The sequence below is a fragment of the Dicentrarchus labrax genome, unplaced genomic scaffold, assembly GCF_905237075.1.
Source record: "Dicentrarchus labrax unplaced genomic scaffold, dlabrax2021, whole genome shotgun sequence".
Lineage (NCBI taxonomy): Eukaryota > Metazoa > Chordata > Actinopteri > Moronidae > Dicentrarchus > Dicentrarchus labrax.
Window position 1 is genome coordinate 8,660,948 of NW_026136720.1, and position 25,999 is coordinate 8,686,946.

General features: G+C 41.1%; 2 protein-coding genes across 7 annotated transcripts in view; both read left to right on the top strand.

The window, feature by feature from the left end:
• lrrc4ca (leucine rich repeat containing 4C, genome duplicate a) overlaps positions 1 to 25,999 on the top strand; it is a 171,108-nt gene that overhangs the window by 134,693 nt on the left and 10,416 nt on the right. For all 6 annotated transcript variants that reach the window (XM_051383573.1, XM_051383574.1, XM_051383572.1 and 3 more), the window contains one exon: positions 15,291 to 15,364. The gene's annotated coding sequence lies outside the window, so the exon portion shown is untranslated. The remainder of the gene's footprint in view (positions 1 to 15,290; positions 15,365 to 25,999) is intronic.
• On the top strand, positions 1,965 to 4,340 carry LOC127353946 (uncharacterized). Its single transcript, XM_051383584.1, has 2 exons — positions 1,965 to 3,810; positions 4,208 to 4,340. Exon 1 carries the CDS (start codon positions 2,185 to 2,187, stop codon positions 3,547 to 3,549), a length of 1,365 nt encoding a protein of 454 aa, XP_051239544.1. The 5' UTR covers positions 1,965 to 2,184; the 3' UTR covers positions 3,550 to 3,810; positions 4,208 to 4,340.

Genomic DNA, 25,999 nt, shown 5'->3' on the forward strand with positions numbered 1-25,999 from the left:
TACCAGCACTTGAGAGACATTCCACTGTTCTCCTACAATAAAGTCAAGCCTATGCTACTCATTGGTTCTGACAACCCTCACCTGATAACACCAGTATCCCCAGTCCGGTCTGGCCCAATCGGTGGACCTGTAGCTGTGTGCACGGTTCTGGGATGGGCTGTGCAGGGACCTGCCACCTTCCTGCAGCATTCATCAGGTGAGAACAGCTGTCTTCATTCTTCATTCCTCTCCCCTTCTGAAGAACTACATCAAAATGTTGAAAGACTTTGGAAGCTAGACACGTTGCCATTCAGAAACAGTAAGGAGGTGATCCGCTCTGGCGAGGATAAAGCAGCTATGGAACAACTGGAGCAAAAGACCATCAGAGTCACAGTAGACGGTGTGTCCCGCTATGCTACTCCATTGTTGCGTAAACCAAATGCACCCACGCTCCATGCTCCACCCACGGCCGTGATGGCTCTCCTCAGAGCAACAGAGCGCCGCCTTGCTACTAACCCTGAACAATCTTCAGTGTATAATGAGGAGATACACAAATTGGAGAAGGCTGGATATGCTGTCAAGATCAACGCTGATAAGGTGAGCAGGTCAAGAGAGTCCTGGTTCCTCCCTCACCATCTTGTTTATCATAATGGTAAAGCCAGAGTTGTCTTCAACTGTTCATTCAACTATCAACAAGCCTGCCTCAATAACAACCTGCTTCCTGGTCCTACCTTGAGTGCACCAGTACTTGGTGTACTACTGAGGTTCAGAGAACAAGCTGTAGCCATCAGTGGAGATATCCGCGGCATGTTCCATCAGGTGCGTCTCCTCCCTGAAGACCAGCCACTCCTTCGCTTCCTGTGGCGTGATGGTGAGAAAGAGCACAGCCCAGATGTCTACGAGTGGCGTGTTTTGCCATTTGGGACGACCTGTAGCCCATGCTGTGCAACCTATGCTTTGCAGCGTCATGTGCAAGACCACAGTGAGGGCAATGAAGACGTGGTCCAATCTGTGCTGCAATCATTTTATGTAGACAATTGTCTCCAGTCTCTGCCGTCTCCGGTTCAAGCCAGACAGCTCATTGACAAGATGAGAGCTCTCCTTGCCAGTGGAGGTTTTGATATGAGACAGTGGTCTAGCAACATGCCTGAGGTTATTGCACATCTACCTCCCGAAGCCAAATCAGCAGGATGTGAGTTATGGCTGACTGCAAATAAGACCGACCCACAGGAGTCAACACTCGGTCTCCTGTGGCGCTGCAGACCTGACACTCTTGGATACAAACACCGAACCATCCCAGCGACCGACCCGACCATGAGATATGTATACCGGGTTCTAGCCAGTCAATACGACCCTCTGGGCTACATCATACCGTATACCACACGTGCCAAGGTTATAGTTCAAGCCCTATGGAGACAAGAAAGAGGATGGGATGAGCCCATTGTGGACCGTCTCCTCCCTGTATGGCAAGCGTGGGAGAACGAGCTCCCCCAGCTTCAATACGTCACACTGCCACGTTGCTACACCGCTAACGTTCCTACTGATACTCCTGTTGAACTACACATCTTCTGCGACGCCTCAGAGAAAGCCTATGGTGCTGTAGCATACATGAGGGTTGAAGACAGTGAAGGAAAGGTACAGGTGGCATTTGTGATGGCAAGGTCTCGTGTAGCACCGAAGAAACAATTATCAATACCTCGTCTGGAGCTGTGTGCGGCCCTGTCAGGCGCACAGTTAGCCAAGGTCCTACACACAGAGTTGACACTACCAGTAAATAAAACAACACTGTGGACTGATTCCACGACTGTTTTACACTGGATCCAGTCTGAATCTCAGCAGTACAAGGTGTTTGTGGGGACACGGATAGCAGAGATCCAAGAGCTAGTTGGAGCAGACAAATGGAGACATGTTCCCTCGGAAGAGAATCCTGCTGACGATATCACCCGTGGGAAATCCCTGGCAGAACTAGTAAAGCCAAATCGCTGGACATGTGGTCCGACCTTTCTCCACCAGCCTCAAGCCGAGTGGCCAACTGATCCTGCTGTAAGTTACACACCTACACCAGCTGAAGAAATACGTGATACCATCTTCTGTGGTAATATCACAGTAAGCAGCCTTCCAGTCCCAGATGTAACTCAGGTGAACTCATGGTCAGAACTGGTAGGTGCCACATTCCAGTCCCTACACGGGGCGGCTGCTCCTCCCATGACTGCAGCCGACAGAGTCAATACAGAAGTTGTCATCTTGAAGAGAGCACAACAGGAGTGTTTCCCGGCGGAGTTTACTGCCCTGCAAGCTGGTAAACCTCTCAGCTCTAATAGCAGCTTGCTGTCTCTATCCCCTGTCTACGACGAAAATGTGGAGTTGATAAGGGTCGGAGGTCGACTTCGAAAGGCAGAGAATCTAGGGGAGGACACCATCCATCCTATCATCCTGGCACCAAACCACCATGTCACGCGGTTGCTCATACAGGATTATGATAACCGGTTGCTTCATGCAGGTCCTGACCGTGTATTTGCAGAAATAAGGAGGACATACTGGATTATTCGTGGACGTCAAGCTGTCAAGAAACATCAGCATAGCTGCACAGAGTGCCGCAAATGGCGCAGCAAACCTGTCATTCCCCAGATGGCCGACCTGCCAGTTGCACGGTTGCGCATCAACCAACCGCCATACTGGTCTACCGGCGTGGATTGTTTCGGCCCGTACACCATCAAAATAGGCCGCAGACATGAGAAGAGGTGGGGTATTGTCTTTAAATGCCTCACCACTCGGTGTGTGCATCTGGACCTTTTGTGCTGCATGGACACTGACTCCTTTTTGCTCGCCTTACGGCGCTTTGTGGCAAGAAGAGGGAAGCCGTTTGAGATTCTCTGTGACCGAGGCACTAATTTCCGCGGAGGAGACAGAGAGCTGCAAGAAGCCTTCGCCGCACTTGAGCCATCACTAAAGGATCAGCTTGCTGAGCAGAGCATCAACTTCCGATTCAATCCACCATTAGCACCTCATTTTGGCGGTGTTTGGGAGAGAGAAATCAAATCTGTTAAAGCATCCCTGCAAGTAGTCTTGAAAGACCAAGTGCTCCCAGAGGAAGTCCTCATGACGGTCCTGATAGAAGTTGAGGGGATTCTTAACTCAAAGCCCCTTGGTTATGCTACGTCAGACATCGCAGATCCTGACCCCATAACGCCAAATCTCCTACTCATGGGGCGGCGGGATGCATCACTACCACAAGTCGTGTATCACAACAGTGACCTGCTTGGACGTCGTCGCTGGAAACACAGCCAGGTGCTGGCAGATCACTTCTGGCTCCAGTTCACAAGGAACTATCTCCCCAACCTTCAACATCGTCGGAAGTGGCATAGTTCTACTGTGGACCTCACTCCAGATCAGGTGGTCATGATCATTGACCCACAGCTGCCAAGAGCACTGTGGCCAGTTGGACGAGTCACCAAAGTGATCCCCAGTGATGACGGCCGGATACGCACAGCTGAGGTGAACATTAAAGGGTCTACATACACACGGCCAGTGGCTAAACTCATCCCCCTGCCAGAAATGCCAGAGGACTGAGACTGATCTTACAACACAGCAGGGACCTTTGTGAAACTGCAAATTCACTAGGTGAATTTGGGGGCGGCTGTGCAAACTTCCCTGCTCTGCCGTGTACGGGAAGAGCCGATCGCAACCGGAAGGACCCGAGTTGTCCCGAAGGAACGTCAGAACCGTCCCGACGGTAGCTAAGTTACCCGTCGCGTGCTGCACACCTCCTTCTCTGTTACGAGAGCGTTGAGCAGAGCCAAATAACTTGTGTCCGTTGTGCGTGAGTGCAGAGTAAGTTTATATTCACTGTTTATTGTTATGTTAGCTGCTATGTTGTAAAAGTACTGACGCACACACGTTTTTTTGTACATTAGATATATTACCAGAGTCTGGTTAATATGTTTGAATTCCCTAATATATATGTTCTAGACATATAATACTATTTCATTGTGTGTTTAATATTGCGTACGGGCTCTGCACCCGACGACATTTACGTTTAGTACAGTTGTTGTGTATGACAGTGTAATGATGTGGTCTGAGGCGCCCACGTGCGGCTATTACGGAGTGTCATTCCGACCTCATGTTATTTTACTGCATAGTACTGTGTATCTGTTTAGTTCACAGTCTTATTGCTTTATTTCGTTAAAATAATAATATATTTGCTGTTTATTTATTTTGTGTAATTCAGGAAACCACAACAAGACACATCCTGTACGTTGTTCATGTGAGGAATTAATAAAGAAGGAAAACATAATTCTCTGGAGTAGCTGCAGTTTTTCTTACCGGAAACTAAGGCCAGACTGTGTACGCCAGCATCCAAATATATTCTACAACTGTTATATTCCATTTCTGACAATAGATCCTCCTAAATGTTACACAATGGACCTTTAATGACTTTCAAATATTACTTGAAATTTACATTTTACCATTCAGTTATACTCATTCTGTTGGGGTTACCTAAATACCCCTGCAATAGAAAAAACTAAATGTTCTCTTTTTGTCGAGACTGTAAGAAGTGTTCAATCAATAATTTAATTTTGGCCTCATTTAGTGGTATTTTAGTATTAAACTGCATTCTCTTATAGGGTGTTGCTGTCTAACATCCATTAGCAGCCAACACAAGTAATTCAGAACAAAAGTTTGGTGGTTGATCACGATTATAAAATGAAAGTCTTTAATAACCGCATATGAAAGCAGCATGTAAACAAGGATATTTCAGCAAGCTTATCTGTTGACCTGTAACACTAGACTGATCTACTTTATCTACCTGTCTCCTCGACAGGTAGGCTTCTTGGTACATAACGGCTACCGTAGTTGCAATACACATTTGAAAACGCGAGGCACTAGAGAGCACTATTCGTTTGAATGCAAAATACAATTTCACCGCTAGATGAGAGAAATTCCTACACAATGTCCCTTTAATTCATTGCATGCACAAAGCACCATGCCTTGTGAAGGAAAACATAAAAATCTAATAATCTTAGTTTTTTACTGTGACTTGGGAAGTAACACAGAGCCTTTATCAGTCATGATATGCCTTCAGCCATTTTATATCCTCAGTTTTTCTCAGCTCTCTATCGACACTTTACTGTAGCCGGAAAGGTGAGTGGATTTAAATGAAAGGTTGCTCTTAGCATTCCATCCAGATCTTCCACATATTTTTCAGTACAGGTCAGAATTTACACTGCACACTTAAAATAGAAAGATAAAACACTGGCAAATGGCAGTAACATTTTACACAGGTCACGTTGTGCCATGCCATCTGACCTGGCAGTCCTCCCAGAAAAGAAATAGAGGGGAATCACAGCTGCTGTCTCACGCTTTCTCTCCCCTCTCTCTGTCTCGCTCGCTCTCAGACACGCGTTACCCCATCTATCTGATCCACACGGGGGGAAGCACAGTCTTAGTTATCATGTTTAATTTGTTTCCCACTGAGTCGCTAGTGTTCTCAGTTGAATTATCAAAAGTGGTTTATCTCTTCTGTTACACGCAGTGTGTATGAGTGAGAACATAAGAAGAGAATGAGAAAAGCAACAATAGAAAGCCTTTTAACATGTGTGACTAGCTTTTTTTTATTCATACACTTTTAAATATTTACTAAATTTTCTTTGAACGTGTCAGAATATCACTCTTTAAAATAGGTATGATTTATTCCATGAATCCTGTGAATAGTTAGAGGTCGTTTGCAGCAATGTGGACAAATACAGACAGTTCACCTGGATACAAGTGTTAATAATTTGTTGGACCATGTAAAGGGTTTGATCATTGAAAGTGAGACTGACTCTCACTGAAATTTAGGTTTCTGAGCAGATGAAAACAGTGGCCCCAAGCCAGAGCACACTGAGAGCACACAGTGAACCGGAGTGTAGTGAGCAATGACCCATGCTGAGGTTCTGCTTCAATAATTAAAGTTCATTGCTTTTCCATTTGTTTTTTTTTTTTTAATTTATAGAGTAATTTAATTTGGCATGGGGGGACAAAAAAATAAAGTGCACTTTAGAGTCTAATTGATGCTGGTTTCTCCTTAGTCCTGCATCCTCAGCATTCTTCCTCTCCAACCAATGAAGTTAACTAGGCGGGGGATGGAGTGCAGAGGAAGATATTGGAGAGGGAGAAAGGCAAAAGGATGAGGAAGGAAATAAGGAGGTTATCATGTGGGGGGTGGGGGGGTGCAATTTTTATTTTCTTCTACATCCATTGTTAGCTCATGTCTTAGAGAGGCAGCGAAAGCTGAGTCCATTTTCGTGTTACTGTTGTGAGGAAGATTAGCAGAGGCCGGGCTTGTTTCTATTTGAGGAATAATGAAGAGTGTGTCCTGTACAAACACTACTCTACTCTTGCAGCAGGTCCTCTATTAGTCTCTAATGTAAAAGCATTTGATGGTTTATCATCCCTCATCCTGTTTTTATCCAGATTGTCATATAAATTATCAAAGAGGGTTTGTATTTTAGCACAGCAGCTGGAATATGGAAGAAAGTCGCATGGAGATGGCAAACTCCTGGGTTACCACACTCTCACCAGGTGAGAATTCTTACAGAGGAGCTTTGTTGCTGTGGAGCACTTTACTGTACTGTACAATGTCATCTTAATTATGTGCTTTGCTGAAAACCTGCACTGACACAAGGCCTGGATCCCTCCCTAGATGGTAGAAAGGGGAAGGGATTGCCTCACATCCGTCTGAAAGTATGAGCTCCTTGCATACTTTGTGCAGCACTCTTATTTTTAGTATCTTGACTTTTTGCAGCTATGGGGAACCTCCCAAATGACCTGAATGCAAGGATGCATTTGACACCTTTGTTCATTAAGAGAAATAGGGAGCAGAAAGGCAGTCTTTCATTGGCTCCCATGACAACATAAGAATGCCTGGAAGAGGCCATGGAGAGGCGGCCTTAGAAAGCTTATGTAGCCCCACTTCTCTGCCTCCCAATAATTCACTCTGGTCCTGGTGGAGTAAAGGTGTCAGCCAAGACATTCACACCACCGGTTCTTCCGAACAGAGAAATGAAATGATGAAAGGAAAACACCAGAGGGGACGGGGGAGGACAAGTGGCTCTTTTAATGACTCTGGAGTGTGATGGGAATGCTGTTAATGAGGAGGGCTGGGATAAGAAGCTATGCTTCCCACGTAGAGACAGACAAGCCTGGGAGGAGCCTGAAGAACAACTCGGCTCAGCTTGCTAGATGCAGTTACAGCTGAGCAAAGCCAAGCAGAGCTCTGCAGACCACAGGAGTGTGGGATGAATAGAGTTTGACTGTGAGGCAGGCAAAGATGGCATTGAGAATGAGCAGCTCCTCTTTTTCTTTTCCTCTTCCCCCTTCTCCCAGAGAGACAGTGGCAGCTCTCTGGTGAAGATCAGAAAGGTGGGAGATGGAAAGTGAGCGGGAGTGGGAGAAAGAGGCAGAAGAGAGAGACAGTAGCCCCAGGAGCCCCATCTCCAGTCAGTAATTCCACTGGGGCTCTCCCCACCGCTCTTCAGTTTCCAGATGAAAAATAAATAACCTCTTCAGATGGCCTCCCTCTCCTCTGAGAGAGAAAGAGAGCTTTCCCAAGAGCAGTCTGCACTTTCCGTGTAGTTATCTCTCTGTCTCCCCTCTTTAGCTTAATCTTTTTTCACACACTGTCACACGTACACTCTCTCCATATGTACTGTGGATGTAGATGACCACAGCATATTACTGTTGCATAAAGAAGCATGGCCTGATTTATTGTACTTACAGAACAGAGCAATACTGTATATATTTTAAATATTTTCACATGTAAGTCTATCCATCAAACCAAAAGTGACTTAACTCTTACCCTGCATCATCTTTTCTTTGTTCCTCCCTGCCTAAGCACATTCAGCTTCATGATAACTCACATACTGACATATGAGATGCATCCTTCTACCACCACCCTCAGAGAGCTGTTTGCTTCGGGCCTGTGTTATCGGCCTGTGTCAAGGTACATACAACAATACTGCCTTTGTACATAGAATAAGTAACATTTACTTATCTCTTCCGCAATGGAGCATTTGCTCCCTGTGCAAGCACGACTGGCAGTGCGTAGCAGCTGGTGCTGCCAGGCACTGAAGCTAAAGGCTAGTCTGGCACGAGAGTGTTCTGGAAAGCACTCTAAGGCTGATGGCCTCGTCAAGAGAGAGGCTCATGGCCGATTGTGCATGACGAGTGCTCCATGCTATCTGATGCTTCTCCCTGGGCTTTCATGTAAAAAGCTAAGTAGAGGAAATTTCTGCCATGTGTATGTTTGCTTTTGATGGTCCAATTTGTACTTGTCAACACAAATATGTCATTATAAATTCAGAATTATTATTTTGTAATAATGGTTGCTGGCACAAAACAGCCATTGTAGTAATTTAGCATGTTAAAATTATGACCTGTGTGAACATCTAATAGAAATATGTTCCTCTTCTACACTGTACGTGTTAGTCATCACTGCAGTTTTGTAACTTGGCTCTAGGAAGACACGCATTAACACATATTCAAATACACAGATGCTCTCTTCCTCTACCTCTCATTCTCTATCTCCCACTGCCTGCATTTAGCATGGTAATGTTCAGCATTATAATCTGGCCTTCATATACCTTCCTTCCTCTGGAAGCATGTCAGCATTTCCTTTCTTAACTCTACTATCAACTTAAAGTCCTGATACCTGTAATGAACACTCTGCTTAGTGCTGATATCGCACTGTAAATCCGCTTAGGATCCCTAGCGTTAAGCCCGACAGGGAATGTTGTAGCTTCATTTCTGTATGCTCACTCTCTTGCATGCTTCATAGCTGTAGCCTGAGAGACACGTCGTTTGCGTGGTTTTGTGCATCACAATAAAATGTGTCCACATGGATTTTCAGAAAGCTGTGTGAAGAATTGTCTCAGTATGTGGAAACAGACACGCATGCAAAAAGAGGCTGTTATTGTGCATTGTGTACGGAGTTCTCCCATTTGAAGCTGATAAAAAGTGAAAGGTTAGATTTTTTTAAAGCAGAATTGTGGCGAAAAACTTGGCACTTTGTTCTACACTCAATCTTGCTCACATACTGTATAGACATGGTGTAGACACAGTTGAACACACCCATGCACACGTAAAACAAACACTTAAGACGCAAGCCCCGCAGTTGTCTCTGGAGTATGTAATGCTTATTACACCATGCTATTATTTAAGTATTTAATGAAGAAAAACATGTAGTGCAAGTTTGTCCTGAAGGTGTGAGAAAGGCAGGGTTGTGGGGTCATTAAAATCAAATAGGTTTATCTCGTTGAAATCATAAATATATTTCACTAAATTCTTGACGGTAGTGCTACACCAAAGGTGAACAGGGGTCACAAAAATCTACTTAAATCATCTCTGGGGAACATGAATATTCATAGTAAATGTCACAACAATTGAGAAAGAGGTTGTCAAGATATTGGTCCTTTTTGACCAAACAACATTACCATTTGTAGCGATGGCCGACAACAAAACAAAAAACATAACTGAAGTGACAATGCTTGTGCTGACACAACAAACTATTAAATATTTTATGCAGTTTAGTCTGCACACACTTACTGCCTAAACACTTAATGATCCAGATTTTCAGAGTGGGTTTTATAGCATAGTTAGATACAGGCATTTCATCATAAAACTGCTCAATGTGACTGTACCAAGAAGTCAGTTCTTGCATCAAATAGGACACCAATTGAAGCCTGCTATTTAATTCCTGGAGGGAAATCCAGATGAGTAAAATCTGAAGAAAGAACAGAAGGGGAAAATTAAAAAATATCTCTCCAATTTGTCACTTTGCCATTTTCCTTTGATGGTGCTGCATGCTAACCAGGTCAGCTACTGCTCTCATCTCTTCCTGAAGACAGACACGCCCAGTGACTCACCATGATGTCCATCACACAAGGAAATTAATGATAATCAAAAATATTCTACTCCTTCCTCAATCGTCGTCTTTTTTTTCTCCCTCCATGTGTCTCTCACCTTCTTTGCTCACATATCACACTCATTCGCCAAAAGAATTCTATATACCGCTTTGCCCTTTCCTCTTAATTTGTATTCTACTTTTCTCCCTCTGCAAGGTTTCATTTCTCAGCCTTACCTTAAACTTCATTCTTTGCCCTCGCCCTCTTGCCTCACTCCATTTGTCTTCTTTGTATTTTTTTATTTAATTTTTTTAAAGAATGATCATGTCTCTTTTTTTCTTCAGTTTATTCATTAACAAGAATTGTAAGCAGAGTAAATCTTCATCTTAGACTGCTCATGGAGTTAGCTTACTATTGTACGGTTCCACGTTGGTCTTCATTGATTTGCTTTACATATGCGTATTGGCTGTGTGCCTCCTCCCTGTGGTAGCATGGCATCCGTTCTCATGCATTTTTCTTCAGAGGCTTTTGCCAGCCTTTTATATGAGAGTCAGACATTTTTGAGAGAAATTTCATATTGGTAATTTACTCCTCTATCTCTCTGGGGCTAACCATGCAGTCTGTGTCTTTCATCTTCCCTGCTTCTCCTCAAACTACCTTTTGCCTGACTTTTTGCTCTGCCTTTTGAGCGTTGGTATTGTGTCCCTATTTGCCTCCCTCTGAATATTTCCCTCATTGTGTCATCCTTAATGTCTTCTTCTCCATGTAAGCATCTTCGTGTGCTTCTCTCATCCCTAATGACAGGGTCTTCATGAAAACAGATCACAATGTCTTCGAAGACTCTAACATTTTTGACGGGGCCAAACCAATTACCTTTCCCATCACGAACAACTGACAGCTGGTGTGTATACTGGTGAAAACCTAGGACAGGAGGGTGACTATGAATCCATTTCAGATGAGGCAGATGAGTATAAGGAACATTTCCTTGTCAAAAATAATTAATCAAAGAGACAAGACTGGCCTGAGTGAAACCAAGAGCCAAAGGAATGTTCTATGCCGAGTAAAACGCATCTTATCAGAGTCATTCTACCTTTTCTCCTCGCCTTCTTGTTTGTTACTTTATTTTCCACTACAGCCCAATCTGTCTGCCTTTCTTCCTTTTTACAGATGATATCTCATCCCCCCCACCTCCTGCTTGAACTCTCCTTGGACTCGAAATGCTAATTCAGTCAGGCACTTAATCAGACACATTAATTTCATATCTCCGCTGATTGCACTAATTTCACTGTGCAAGGAGTTTCTCTGCGGCAACCCTCCAGTGCAGCAGAATTTTAAACTACCAATATCTGTAAAATAATATCTTTAAAACAAACAACACCATGCATTGACAACAAATATATGGAAAGACAACGGCGGGCAGTGTTGTATTAGGTTTTGGTGTGATACCAGCCATTTCAATTCCATCTGACTTGTAGCCATGTTTTATGTCATTCTGACAAGCAGTACATGAAGCCATTCTATGAAAATAAATAGACCTCATCTTGCACCAGTTTGCCAATTACAAATAAGAAAATTTGGCAACAATGTCCACTGCTACTGAATCACTTTGGCTAAGCGACACATTATCGCAGCATATTTGTCTGCATTTTAAGAAACTCTGGTTGTCAGTGGCAGTAATTATGGACAGTAAATTCATTATACAGTGCATACAGAGGCATTCCTGTACAAACACGCACATGCAGACACACATACAAGTGCACAGAGATAAACAGAATATGCCTGAAAAGCCTGTAAGCTCTCATATTGTCTACTGACAAATGGTGTACATAGCTGAGACGTGTATTAATTAAAATCATATTAAAGTACTGATTTAGCCGCATTCTAATTTAATTAAGTCACAGATCATGTAATTGAGAGAATTGCAAAATAGCATTCTTTGTTCCAGATAATTGTATTCAATCTTAATGCCTACTTTAAAGTCTTTTAATTTGTTTTATCTCATCACCATCGTCTCTGATAGTCTTTTTAATATACAAAATATGGCTTGGGATTCTCTGTGTGCATTGTCATCGTTGCCAAAGCAAACCTTTGAAATTTCATGGATCGTTTCAACTTCTTGATATTATCTCTCTGCCTTTACCAGCAAAATCACTTGCATCAGAGCCACAGTGTAGTCATTTAACAAAAAATTTGCATTTTTTTACATATTTGAATTACATTTTCTATCTATCTATCTATCTATCTATCTATCTATCTATCTATCTATCTATCTATCTATCTATCTATCTATCTATCTATCTATCTATCTATCTATCTATCTATCTATCTATCTATCTATCTATCTATCTGGTCACTTAGCAATTTGGCCTGGCAAGGACCCTTCTACCAGACACAGATGGATTTACCATTAGATAATGACAAATGGCAGGCGAAGCTGAGCTGATTTCAGCACTTACTGCTCCTTCGGGAGCCTGAACTCACCACACTGCAAACCACACTGACCACCCCCACCCAAGATCCTAATTGAACGAGTGGCTGTGCAGCCAATTGATTCAGCCTGACATGCAATTCTGGTCATTTCCAGTGGGTGATGTAGTGTGACCTGCGGGTCAAAATATGCTGCGATCTGGAACAGAAGGCACTGACATTAGTCTTGATTTGTTGGACTACTACTCTTTCAGAGGTGGACTCTGGTGAGTTCATGGGAGATAAAGGGAGAGACAAAAAAATGTATGAGTATATCTTTGATGTCCTGAAGACAAGTAAAGACATGAGTAGGAGTTTATTGGGCTGACTGATTTTGAAGATGTGATGAGATAATAAATGGTGCTCTGGTGGCAATAAAAAGTTTCTAGAAAAGTAATTTCAGTTTATTTTAACACAGTGTTTGTGAGGTTTAATATTTGTGAATCAGACTTTCAAGAAGCAGCGAGTCCACCACAATCTTCCCCAGAGGATAGCGGGGACCAATCAGCTGCCTGTCTGCATTGGCTGTCCAAAATTGGTGACAGTGGCAGTGACATGCTTATGAAAGTCATATGTTGCTTGGACTGATGCAGTGGCACACGAGCAAGTTGTGTGGTAGAGCACATAATATTTATGTTATATTTGTAAATGTTTTTATTGAAATTAAACCCCTGGATATATAATAAATATATATAGATATAATGACATTTTTAAGAAAGAGTGATTTTTAATTTGGATAATTATGGGGACTTGCGGTTTTTCTAAAAAGTGTTTCTGTACCTGATCTGTGGGTGCACTCTTAACCTGTAAAATCACAAAACACTCCATATGTAGTGTACATAGAAGGACTATTAAGAAGCAAGTCACACTTTGTTTCATCTCCTTCCTTATAAAAACCCAACCACTATTGAAGCAGCAGCTGTCTCTGACAGACCAGGCTGTCTGCATGTTTAAGGTTTGAGTATAGTTCTTTCTTTTTAATTAGGAAGAACATACATCTTTCATTCTGAAACACTGAGTCGAGACGTGCTTTGAAAAATGGAATGATGCAGTGTTTTGTCAAAGACGGAGGAAAGCCAGGGGGTGTTTTGTGTGTGTGTGAGAGTGTGTGTGTGTGTGTGAGGTACATTATTGATGTTGTTGATAATAACAACTATGATAAGGATTACAACGGCAAAGCCCGTATCCATCATCACTATCTGTGGGCATAATTTGTCATTCTCAGTGAAGTTTCAGCAGGGAAGAGAGAGAGCATTGGATAGTTCTTCCTCGAAGTACGGTGCTGCACTTCATTATCTTTTACAGTATCTACCTAAATTACCAGGTTACCTGCAGAGCCTTGAGCAGTTTTGTCATATTCATTTATTTTGGTCATTAGATTTTCATGTATGTAATAATAAAACTTTGAGCTGTAGTCTGGAGACTTGAACTGAAGTTAACAAATAATATAAGTCTAATATTTTCCTTCATGTCAACAAATCCTGCAATGAATTGATATAACAAGATGTCCAAGTAGCCTTTCGATATACTGTAGCTTATTCCTGTGCCGTAGACCTCCATTGTTGCTCAAAAATTGTTGAAATCACTGTACTACACTGTCACACTGACTGGCATATTTCCTCATTTCGATAACCATGGGCACTGTAGTTTTGCTTGAATCTCACACACACTGTCCTACTGCCTTAAATATTTGCTAGAGCACCGAACCTTTGCTGGGAAGTAGTCCCCAATAAATGTATTATTTACTTTAACATTTGGAAGAAAACAATGGTTGGCAGCTGTTTCAGAACATACATATTAGTAATCTGTTTCACATGCATCATAGGCAGGCTGAGTATGTGGTATGGAGAGACAGACTGATACATTTTTGGTTTTTGTCAGGCAAGCCTTGCATAGCCATATTCCTTGAATTTATAATTATTGGACATGTTAGCGCATGACGAAGACTGTGTTAACGAATCAAAACCTGTGGCTTGTTTCAGATTTCCCCTCTAGGACCCCAGACTGACTTGAGAAAGCTCTCATGAGACTTCTATTCCACCCTGACTAGGACCCCAGACTGACTTGAGAAAGCTCTCATGAGACTTCTATTCCACCCTGACCGGCTAATTCATAAGCAACTGTCATTCATTTTAAGCATATTCAATGTAATTATATTCTATTCTTCATCAGAAGTGAATCAGATGGGTAAATATGTTTGCAGTGTTTTTACACCTAGTAGCTGCTTCTCATCTGGGTGTAATGCAACTGTAATGTGAAAACCATACTCACTGGCAATGCATCATAAATGAGACAGAGACTACAAAACCCTTATCTTTAAGTAAAGGTTGGGGTCATGATAAGCCCACACAATAATGTTCCTGTGGCTCAAACACACGCTTATTTGCACTCACATTTCCTGCACTGCACTAATGGATGGTGGACGAGATGGCGAGCTTTATCTCCGTTTGCTTTTGTCCCCCATAATTTATTCAGCAGGGTCTGTCCTCTATGTTGTGTGTACGTGTCTTTGTGTGTGTAGGCTATGTGCGTGTGTGTGACTGTGTGTTTGTGAAGCATTATGGCTTTGACTGTCCTCTTGTCCCTGGGGAATGAGCTCTACCGACTTACAGTACAGTAGCATACACTAATGCTCCTCCTGTTGGATAGAGGTTCTCAAAGGCCCCAAAATATCAGCATCAGCAGAGAGTGTTGAGGAAGCGGTTGAAAGGAAAACTAACAAGATGACTCAATGATTATTTAGAAACAGTAAAGAGAATTTTGAATTAGATGTATTCTGTCCTGGGGGTTTAAAAAATTGCATTTTTTGTAGTTGAGTAGATACATCATAATCTTTCCAAAACACTGAATTATTCATGGTTTGTATTCCATGGAGCCCATGAAATGGAGTGGCCACAAACTGTATCACTGTATATCCGCTTTCTGTTTTAAGGTATTCTTACAGTATGCCTCTTGTATTTTCAGGGACAGCGTTTGAGTGGATTGGAAGTTAACATGAGGATGACCAGAACCCCTTGGAACTGTGATTGAACTGGCAAGTAAGAACTGAATTTAACAGAAGCATAACATTACAGCAGGACATGTGCAGGGTTTACACTTTTTCATGTTTGTTTTTTTAATGTCAGAATCTCAGAAGCTCAATCTAAACCATAATTATGTGACATGAGATAAAAATAAGATTATTTCATACCTTTTACCAAATCGTATTCAGCCACTTTAGAAACAGCTACAGAGAAAGAAAGTAACTAATTCAGTGTGGATACAACTGGCTTTTTTCATTCTGTGTATTACCTTCAGCCATAATAAATCATCCTTATTATCTCAGCAAACTACTACTGGTACAATTCTTTAAGTGTGGAAACACAGCACAGTCCAAAGGTGTCTAATTCTAGTGGATTGGAAACTATAAATCACCTGGGTATTTCTCTGCCTTCTGCCCCATGTATGCTGGGATTATCCTCCAGCCTCCTGTGATCATGAGAGGGTTTTATGACGGTGTGGAATGACATGCACACTATTTCTATTTCTTTTTCCAATTTGTTTTAGCAATTTCATGACTGAACCATTGAATACTTTCCAAGTTACGTTATGTGCCATTTAAATCAAGGATGTTGGTAATGTACTATATTCTTTCAGGATTACCTTGCATGTCTGTGTTATTGAAATGTTGTGTTTAGTCCATAGAGACAGAATAATTTGTTGAGAGTGTTTAGTAGCTTGTCCATGGGAATAATCATTTTGGAAAGGGGGGACATTATGAGGGAACAATATTTGCACCGTAGGGTGCACCAGGTCCTTTAGCTTCTTTCTTTGGCTGTTTTACGATCATGCAGAGCAATCATTGAACACAATGGCTCCCACAAGATGGCTAACCATACCATCACACATCCATAATCATGATTAACAGTTGGAAATGGCATTGTGAGTATATTTTGGGCATCCTTTGACTTTTCCCAGATGTATTGTATCCATCTAGCTGACAACTATCGAGTCGAGCATAAAGCCCATAAACCTCCAGATGTAGTTTTGACAATACTGAGTGCAATCGAATAAGGCACAGAAATACACACTGCAATTTAAAAACAAGAAATTGATTGCTGTTATTCCTTGCTTGAGAAACATGCAATTATGAATGAATATCAGCTCTGTTACTGAAGGATTAAGTGAAATTATTTAATGTACTTTTTTTAATGTAAAGAAAAACATAGAGAGAGAGATTCATCATTCATTCATAGATTCATATACTGCAGTCTTTACTCAATCACCACATGACACTAAGTGAGAAATGTCAAGGCTTCTTGGACGCATGAGTAAGTCTGTGGAGAAAGTAGAAAGAAATTACAATATAAAGTCGCTGAAGTGGAAAAATAAGATGAACTTTATGACTCTCAGCAGTGTTTTTATGCTGGTACCTCTGCTCACAATGTAGGAAGTCTATTTTCACAAGACATTTCACCTTTGTGTCAGGCACGTTTTTTCTCAAAGAGGGCTGCTGGACTGCTCACAGAAATGCGCCTCTGGTGTGAACAGCCCTGCTGCAACTCATGCATGTAACTTCCACTACACGTCTGCTCTACTTTTGGTGTGAACTACTGTCGCAGTGTCAGGGAGCTTTTACTTGCGACCTCTGTTCCTCTAGGCTGATGATGCTGTTTGTCTGTGTTGGCCATATGTTGTCATCATTTTTGCTTCTATTATCCCTGCCACAGTAAATCACTCTGGAGTTTTTACGGCAGATGCAGCAGCAAATGAGGTACTGACTATCTGGCCTCTTTAAAACTAGTTAGTTTCATCGTTTTCCTGTGGAAACTGGCACATAAAAGTGGTGATTGTCAGACCTCTTCAAATGCTAAATAGCGTTCAACTTCTTTGAAATGACCCGCGTGAATAGTTGCTTTTGTGATTCACTTAGTTCAAAGCTCCTTTTCATGTGGTAGTTCTCTTATTTTATCCACTCTTTATATTCGTCCCAGTGGGACGGGAGATTGGGTTCCTGCATGGAAATTATATTGCATTTGTGCAATGGAATCAATTCACATGTTTTTATTTCCTCTGAAATGTAGCCTCTTCCTTTGGCAACATGTTTCAGAAAAACAGCTGGTGACACACATGTTCCCAAGTGTGTGTATTCATATGTGGTAGTGTGATATTGAAAGAAAAACATCATAATTAGTCTTACTTTATCATAGGACTATAAAATATAAAAACTATAACTTTTCAATACGCCTCCTCACAGAGGCCCTCTGTGTTTTCTCAGTCTGAGCTTCATTGTTGTTTGCTTTAATCTCGGCAGGTAGTTAGATAAGATGAGCCTCACTCTCCCTTCTCACTATTACTTCTGTGAATTTGCCATTGAAATGTAAAGAAAGGTAAAGAGAAGAGAGAAGGCCAGACAGAGACTAGAGACTATACTAGTAGAAGTGACTAATAATGATGATGACGACAACAACGTCAATTGCGACAATGATGGGGAATGGTGAATGAACAGTGATGATGATAATAATATGACTATGAGTGGAGGTCTAGCAGAATGTAGGAATGTCTTAAGCCTACTCTTAAATGTGGAGAGGGTGTCTGCCTCCCGAACCCAAACTGGAAGCTGGTTCCACAATAGAGGAGCTTGGTAGCTGAAGGCTCTGGCTCCCGTTCTACTTTTTGAGACTATAGGAACCACAAGCAGCCCTGCATTCAGAGAGCACAGTGTTCTAGTGGGGTAATAGGGTACTATGAGCTCTTTAAGATATGAAGGGGCCCATGAAGAGCTTTGTAGGTGAGGAATTTTACAGGGGAGCCAGTGCAGAGAAACTAATACAGGAGGAATATGATCTCTTTTCCTTGTTGCTGTTAGTACTCTTGCCGCAGCATTCTGAATCAATTATAGTGTCTTAAAGGACTTATTGGAGCAGCCTGATAATACGCATTTGCAGTAATGCAGCCGAGAAGTAACAAATGCATGGACTAGCTTTTATGCATCATTCTGTGACAGGATGAGTTGGATTTTTGTAATGTTACATAAGTGAAAAAAGGCAGTCCCAGAAGTTTGCTTTATATGGGAGGTAAAGGACATAACCTGATCAAAGATAACACCAAGATTCCTTACGGTGGTGCTGGAGGCCAAGGTAATGCCACCTAGAGTAACAATATCTTTGGATAATCAGTTTCTGAGGTGTTTGGGGCCAAGTACAAGAACTTCAGATTTGTCTGAGTGTAACATCAGAAAATAGTAGGTCATCCAGGTTTTTATGTCCTTTAGGCTGTCATTGTCAACATCCATATCACTATTAAAATCAGCTACAATAGTTACTTTTTCTGTTTTAAAAACTAAACTTCAGAGAGAAAATCAGAGTACGAGCCAGAAGCGCTGTAACAAATAGGATTGGCTGCAGTGTTTTCCAGGTGGGGTGTGAAAGACGAAGAACAAGGCTTTCAAAGTTATAACTTGTGGTAAAGGGTTAATTAATAGGCTTGAATGTAGATCTATAAATTGATATATAGGTATATATAGGTAGCTATTTATTGGCACTTTTAGTGACACACACACACACACACACACACACACACACACACACACAAGCAAACACACACATCACACACCTCCAAGCCTAAAATGCCAAAGTTGAAAATCAATTTTTATGTATTTTCTATATAAATTATTCAATAATAATTAAATAATAATTTCCCTTCTCAAGTTGCCATTTATATTCAGATAAATCAAGATGAATGATGAGGTTGATGGAATTTCCTCAATTTGTTGTAAAAAATTATTTATTGTAATGACGTGTTTCCAAACCACCAGAGGTCCCCCCACTCTCAATTTTACCGTTATAAGCTGCATCCAACACATTTTATGTGACATTTGTCTATACTTATTGCTTTTCTTACTGTCAACAGCTAACCTTCTCTTAGCAGACCCGCTGTAGAATCGACCTTCAGTCCAACTGATGTTACTGACACATCCATCAAGGAGACATTACAAGCATGTGTCCTTGAAGATGTCAACACTGAACAGATGTTAAAATCAGTCATATAATTTCAGAGAACAGAACTGTAGTGTTTGTCCAGACATCCAACTATGTTCTTTTAACTCATTGACTCATTGCAGAGATATAATTCTGCTCTATGTCTTACCGTAAAACCACAACAGTTATTGATTTTGTTAATCAATCATTAGGGTCCTGCTGGACTGTACCAGTCCAAAGGGATTATAAGAGTGCAAGAATTAAACTCAAAGCCTGATGAATTAATTCACACATTCAATCTTAACAGACTCTTAATTTTGCCTCTGGTTTCGCATCTGGTTTGTAGATATAATCAGTGTGCTTCCTCTTATCTCACATGTTCTCTCAAGCCCAAACTCAATCACAGGGAGACAGTGGATGCCTGGATGTCCGGGTTCACAGCCTCAGGATGACCTCTGCATGGCTCGGTCAAACACAAAGTGATGCATGCTCACCCTGACCTCGACCAGACACCGGAGTGACAGCAGTATTACAGACAGACTCCTTCATCCTACATCCTTGGAAAGTAGTTAGGAGCCATTTTATGCCCACAGCCTCTTTCCAAAATGTTCACAGGGTGAAAAATGATTTTATCAATACCTCTTGTCACCCACAAGCCCCCACCGCCAACACGCAGCTCGCTGTGAAACAGGAAGGCTGTCACAAACTCAGCTTGTGAAAATCTGCACATGCTAAAAGCACACACCACTGACACACTCTCACATATACACACCTTCTGTTGAAAATCTGTGCAGTATTCTTTTTCAGGAATAGCAAGGAAGTGAAACAATTGTGCTAGAAGGATTAGTTTAAATCACAATGATTAGTTAGATATTATTAGTTAGTGCAAATGGGTGACCATTTGCATTGCAGCTCATGCTGATGCACATCCATGTATGTATCCTTCCATGTGTTTTCAAGCTCCTGGTTGGGCACTTCTGTCCGAAGAGGCAAATTGAAATTACTTTGGCTCATTTATCAGGAAAATGTGCCTCTCCCGGGGTCATCCTCTGACTGAGGAGGAGGCCAATTGCTCTGTCTCTGTGTAAAAGTGGCCTGCACCTGAATAGCAAGTGTGATGCCCTGCAGTAATGATACTACATCCTCATCATGCTGTGGTGACACACCACTCTCTCTATTAGACAGTGGAACGTTGACTCACAAGCATCATCACCAACAATGGCCTTATTCAAAAATAGAGAAGGATCTGTCATTGTAAACAGCAAGATACCGTATGTTTGCATAGAGAAGCACTGAGGGAACTTGACAGGTAACCCTTTTACCCTTTTATGAGGTGACAAAAAGTTGTTTTTCACAACTTAAACTTAACTTCACAGTTCACTTCACTTCTCATTTCATTTTTAGCCTTCAGTATTTCTGTGAATTATATCCAGTGCTCTTTTCATTCATGTTAGATCATCTGAAGAGATCATCAAAAGTTAAGTTTTCCCTTTTTTATAGTAAAATGACAACACATAGAAGTGTAAATAAACACCCATCCATATCGTATTCATACTGAATATAACCTTTGTCACAGCTGTAAAACTAACAACTGAAATTAGTTCATGTAATGCATTTTTTTTCTTTTAAATGAACACAGTTCAATAAAAACTGTTGGATAAACACACTAGTCTGTGGAAAATTAACTTATTGAGTAGAGTGATAATTAAAAGTAAGCTTGCACGGAGGCACCCAGTGGCCAAGTGGTTAAAATGCATGCCACAACTGTAACTTCACTTCTTCCCCGGAGTTCTTGTGCTTTCTCGTCTGGCAGGTTCTTATCGATCCTGGTGGAGCCTCCTGCCATGGTCCTGCTAGATTGCCATTACCAATACTGTTGTTGCTGTGCACCTGTCTGTCTGTCTGTCTCTCTCTCTCTATCACCCCAACTGGTCGAGACAGATGACCACCCACCTAGAGCCAAAGGATCTGTTCTAGGTTTCTGCCTTTTAACAGGCAGTTTTTCCCTGCCCTTGTCGCCAAGTGCTTGCTCATGGTGGTACTGTTGGGTCTCTGTAAATAATGTTATAAAGAGTTCGGTCTAGACCTGCTCTATTTGAAAAGTGTCCTGAGATAACTTCTGTTATGAATTGGCGCTATACAAATAAATTGAATTGAATTGAATTAACATTCAGTTCAGTTGGGACTGGATTTAATTTTTTTGTTGTTGTCCCGTTGTTCCATTTAAAACTATTTCTGAAGGCTGTTTCTGACAATTCATAGGCTTTAACAGTAAGAAGGGAACTGTGAGGAGATAGTGTTGAATATGTGTAGTTCACTAAAAATAAAAGCAGTTCTAAGCAGACTACCTGAGAATGCTTACTCGTAGCTGATGCTAACAGCTCATTAGATGAGCGTGCGACTTGCTCCTCTAATGGCTTTTTTTTTCTTTTTTTCCCTCCATTGTATACATTTCCAATTAGGACTGGATGTTGATGTTAATGAGCTGGCAAAAACCTCTTCTGCTTCTTCCATTGTCACACAAAAGTAAAACTGAATCGAGAGGTTAAAGCAAATAACAAGAAACACAGCACCTGGAGCAGAAGTGCACTTAGATATACAAAGCATATGGATTTGGATTTATGCTGAGGAAAAATGAGTTTATCTAAAAACAGGAGAAAATTCACACACATAATGGATTTAAATCATTGATTTGTGCAGATATGATCAAAATCACTGATACCTTAAGGAAATAATTCCTTAACAAATTAGGCTTTAGTGATATTCTTTGGATATACATTTTTAATTGTTACCAGTTGTCACCATTTTTCGGGCAGAAACCTTATAACTCCCCTTTATATCTGGCATTGGGTTTTACAAAAATGAAACCAATGAACGGTATTAAAACCAACCAAAAAGTGCTGCTATGTATTTTCTTTTCTATTATTTTATATCAACTTCTTTAGCGTGGAGTTTGTCTCTGCCATTTTACCTCCACACCACATTGTTCTACATTTTTCCCCAGTCACATTTAAACATAGCTAGGACTCAAATCTTATATATCTCACCTAACATGCACTCTGTCAGATATCAGCTGATTTCTAAAGATGATAAAGCAAAAAAGGCAGGCTTGTCAATGGGGTTGCTTCATTGGTACACTAACTTCCTAATACATTTCCATCTAGGAATTGCTGTTAAATTAATGTTTGTTGGATGAATCAAATTCATTTCACCATCTTGTTATGGATGAGACAGACAAGCTGTGAGTGGAAGGATGTCAGGCTGTGGGCAGGGGAGCAGCTGTCAGTTTGTCTCACTTGGCTAGTTAGCACCAATTCAAAGTACTCGGCTTGCCTGTTACACTTGGCTGGTTAAAACAAAAGACAATGAAAAAGAGCTACTGTATGGCCATCTTTTTTTTTCCTGAACACTTTATTTTAGGGTGGCTCAGTGCATTGAACTGTATCTTAAGCTGTTGAAAAGAAGAGGACAGTACACATTCACACAACCTCATGTGATGGGATTTGCCCCTTAAATTCTGAATATTGTACTTGAATATAACTGTGAAATATAGAAATACAAAAGATATACACGTGATGTATGTTATGGCCTTATATATAATAATCTGTTGAGTTTTATAGTAAAGCCAATACTGACATTTGCAGTTACAGGATAAGAATTACTTTATAGCAAACACTGATGTCACAGTATGTTGTTACAACCCTGTTAAAACTAGACAAAGCTACTAAGTCACCAGAGTTAAAGTTAAAAGTCAGATACAAACTGGACAGTGCAAAAATAGAGAACAAAGAGAACTGGACAGATAATACATAAACTGGTCAAAAGTGGTCAGAACATCATCGAGATGCAGGAAATAACAATCATGAGTGACCTCAAAGGTTGAGATATTGCTGTTAAAATGTTTGAAACTCAAAGTTGGCACCTTAACATTTTTGCATAGTATCATAAATTGTACTTACTTTAGTAAAGTTCAGTATCTATTTTAAAATTATAAGAATATTAAATGTTTTGTAGGTATAATGCATACAAGTATACTGCAAATTTGCCTTAAACAAAGAGACATGGAAAAGACAAGCATATATCTTCTGTGACTTTGAATGCCGATATCAAATCAAACTATGTGTATTAGTAGTTTGTCTGTGAAAAAGAGCTTAACATGTGCCTTTTGTTAGAAAGGTGTTATCCACCCATTTCTGTTTCCACTGTGTATTAATTACTGAAATCCAAAGACTGTTGTTGGAAGAGTGCCACAAGAGGTAATTGGTAATAATGGCTTTAGAACAACTGATCAGTGCTGTAGGCTTTATATTAAGTTATTGTGAATTATAATTAAATATATCAAAGACCAATAAATAAAAGGGATACATTATTATAAATACAGACATATAAATAAAAGACAAAGTCTCTATCTTCATCTGTGTAGAAGTAACATTTCTTACCATTTTAGCTGTCAGTGAAGACAACCCATTAGTCACATTTAGGCATTATCATGATGATATTTTTTGCTTAGATTAGAAAGCGGAGAAAATGGACAAAAAAATAAACAAAAAAATAAATAAACATTCCATTACAAATATAGAAGCATAGCAGCTGAGTCATACTGAGTGACACACTGTTTTCCGGTTTTTAAATATTAACATGAGATACACAGTCCATGACACTGGCTCAGAGGGAGGATGTTGTGTCCTGTCTTTAACCCAGTGCAATCTTAATATACTGGTTGAGATAAACAGTGACAAAACACTGTATGCAAAATATGGCTACATGGCACAGGAGAGAAAGAAAAAGAGGAGAATTCTTGTGATGCATGTGGTTGGTATCCCTCCCACACTGGAATCCATAAAGAATTCTGGTTTATATTTGGAGAGGTTGCTAGATTGCTGGCATTATCAGGAAGTGACCTGATTTGATTTATATCTCATTAATCTCTCTCTCTCTCTCTCTCTCTCTCTCTCTCTCTCTCTCTCTTCCTCTCTCTGTCTCTCACTATAGCATACATGTCGACCTTCCTCTCTCACTCTACTATCTCTCACCATCATTCCTCCTCCATGCCATGCAGTGTGAAAGACACAGCTTCTGTCAGTCACTCTCTAAAAAGTTCATAATCAGCAGGCACTCAAGTATTAACTGAGTGAACAGAGTCTTAGGCGAGTCCCCTCTCTCTCTCCTCACCTTTCAAATGATGCCATAAATGTTTGTTGATCATGGAAAGAGAGCAGAAGAAAATCACTCAGTGCCTTCTGCCAAGTGGTAGCATCACCAGACCTATTTTAGGGGGCTTTAGTCCCACTAGAATTTCCTGTAGCCTGCTAAAAAATTAATTTAGCCATTTCTGTCTAATTTATAATGCAAAAATACAATACAGACTCCAGAATTACTGTACTCATGGCAATGGCTGGTAGAAGGAACTCTAGCTGTGCATTCAGCCACAACAAATAAAAATTAAAGCTGCAAGCAGCGTTGAGCGGGACCTCGCACTCCACGCAACTCGGGGCGTGCTGCGGCCGCGTCGCATGCCGCCGTTACACGTGCGGACCAAAACATGAAATTTTACGTAAATCAGCTCAAAATCGCCACACAGCGCTTACTTCCTGTTGCTGGTAGGTGGCGCTATCACTATGTCTTAATATTGTCATGTAGACAAGTTCAGGGCGGGACTGTTGTAACACACCTTAAGTTTCATTGAGATTGGACCACGTACGCTGAAGTTACGAGAACGTGTTCCGGGCGAGACTGTTACAGAATATATGAAGTTTACTGGAGATTGTACAATTCACACTGAAGTTATGAGTGCTATTTAATGGCGGATCCACTGAATTCGACAAGCCGTCACCGGCACGGTCCTTTCACGTAATGCAGCTCAAAATCGTAACGCAGCTCAAAATCGCCACGCAGCGCTTACTTCTTATTGCCAGTAGGTGGCGCTATCACTATGTCTGAATATTGTCATGTAGACGTGTTCAGGGTGGGACTGTTATCAAACACGTGAAGTTTCATTGAGATTGGATCATGTACGCTGAAGTTATGAGGACGTGTTCAGGGTGGGACTGTACACTGAAGTTGAGTACTATCTGTTTATGGTGAATGGTCGAAATTCAACGCAACGCCACGGGTACGCCGTTTGACGGAATGTCGTAAATAGCACAACTTTTAATCATGAATGTCTTTAGATTGCGCTGATTAAATTGGAAGTTGATCCGATAAATTCCCTAGGAGGAGTTTGTTCAAATACAAGGCAAAAAATCACAGAAAATGAGCACGGAATGCAAAATGGCTGACTTTGATGCCAAGCCACGGACACGCCGTTTGACGGAATGTCGTAAATAGCACAACTTTTAATCATGAATGTCTTTAGATTGCGCTGATCCCTAGGAGGAGTTCGTTCAAATACAACGCGAAAAATCACAGAAAATGACCAAAAAAATCTAAATGGCTGACTTTGATGACACGCCCTTCAACGTACATGCACAAATAGCACAACTTTTAATCAGGACCATTTTTGGACTGTACTCACACATTTTGAAGCAGATCTGATAAATTCCCTAGGAGGAGTTTGTTCAAATAAAAGCGAAAAGTTGCGAAAGTGAAAATGAAAATCAAAATGGCCGACTTCCTGTGGGGTTTGGGGTATGGGTCCAAGAGGCTTTTTGTCGTCCCAGCATGTTCACGTGCCTACCGAGTTTCGTACATATCGGTGAAACATGGCGCCGGGGC

Bases quoted from the DNA above. Each gene is read 5' to 3' on its own strand.
- LOC127353946 (XM_051383584.1), top strand. From the start codon at position 2,185: ATGACTGCAGCCGACAGAGTCAATACAGAAGTTGTCATCTTGAAGAGA.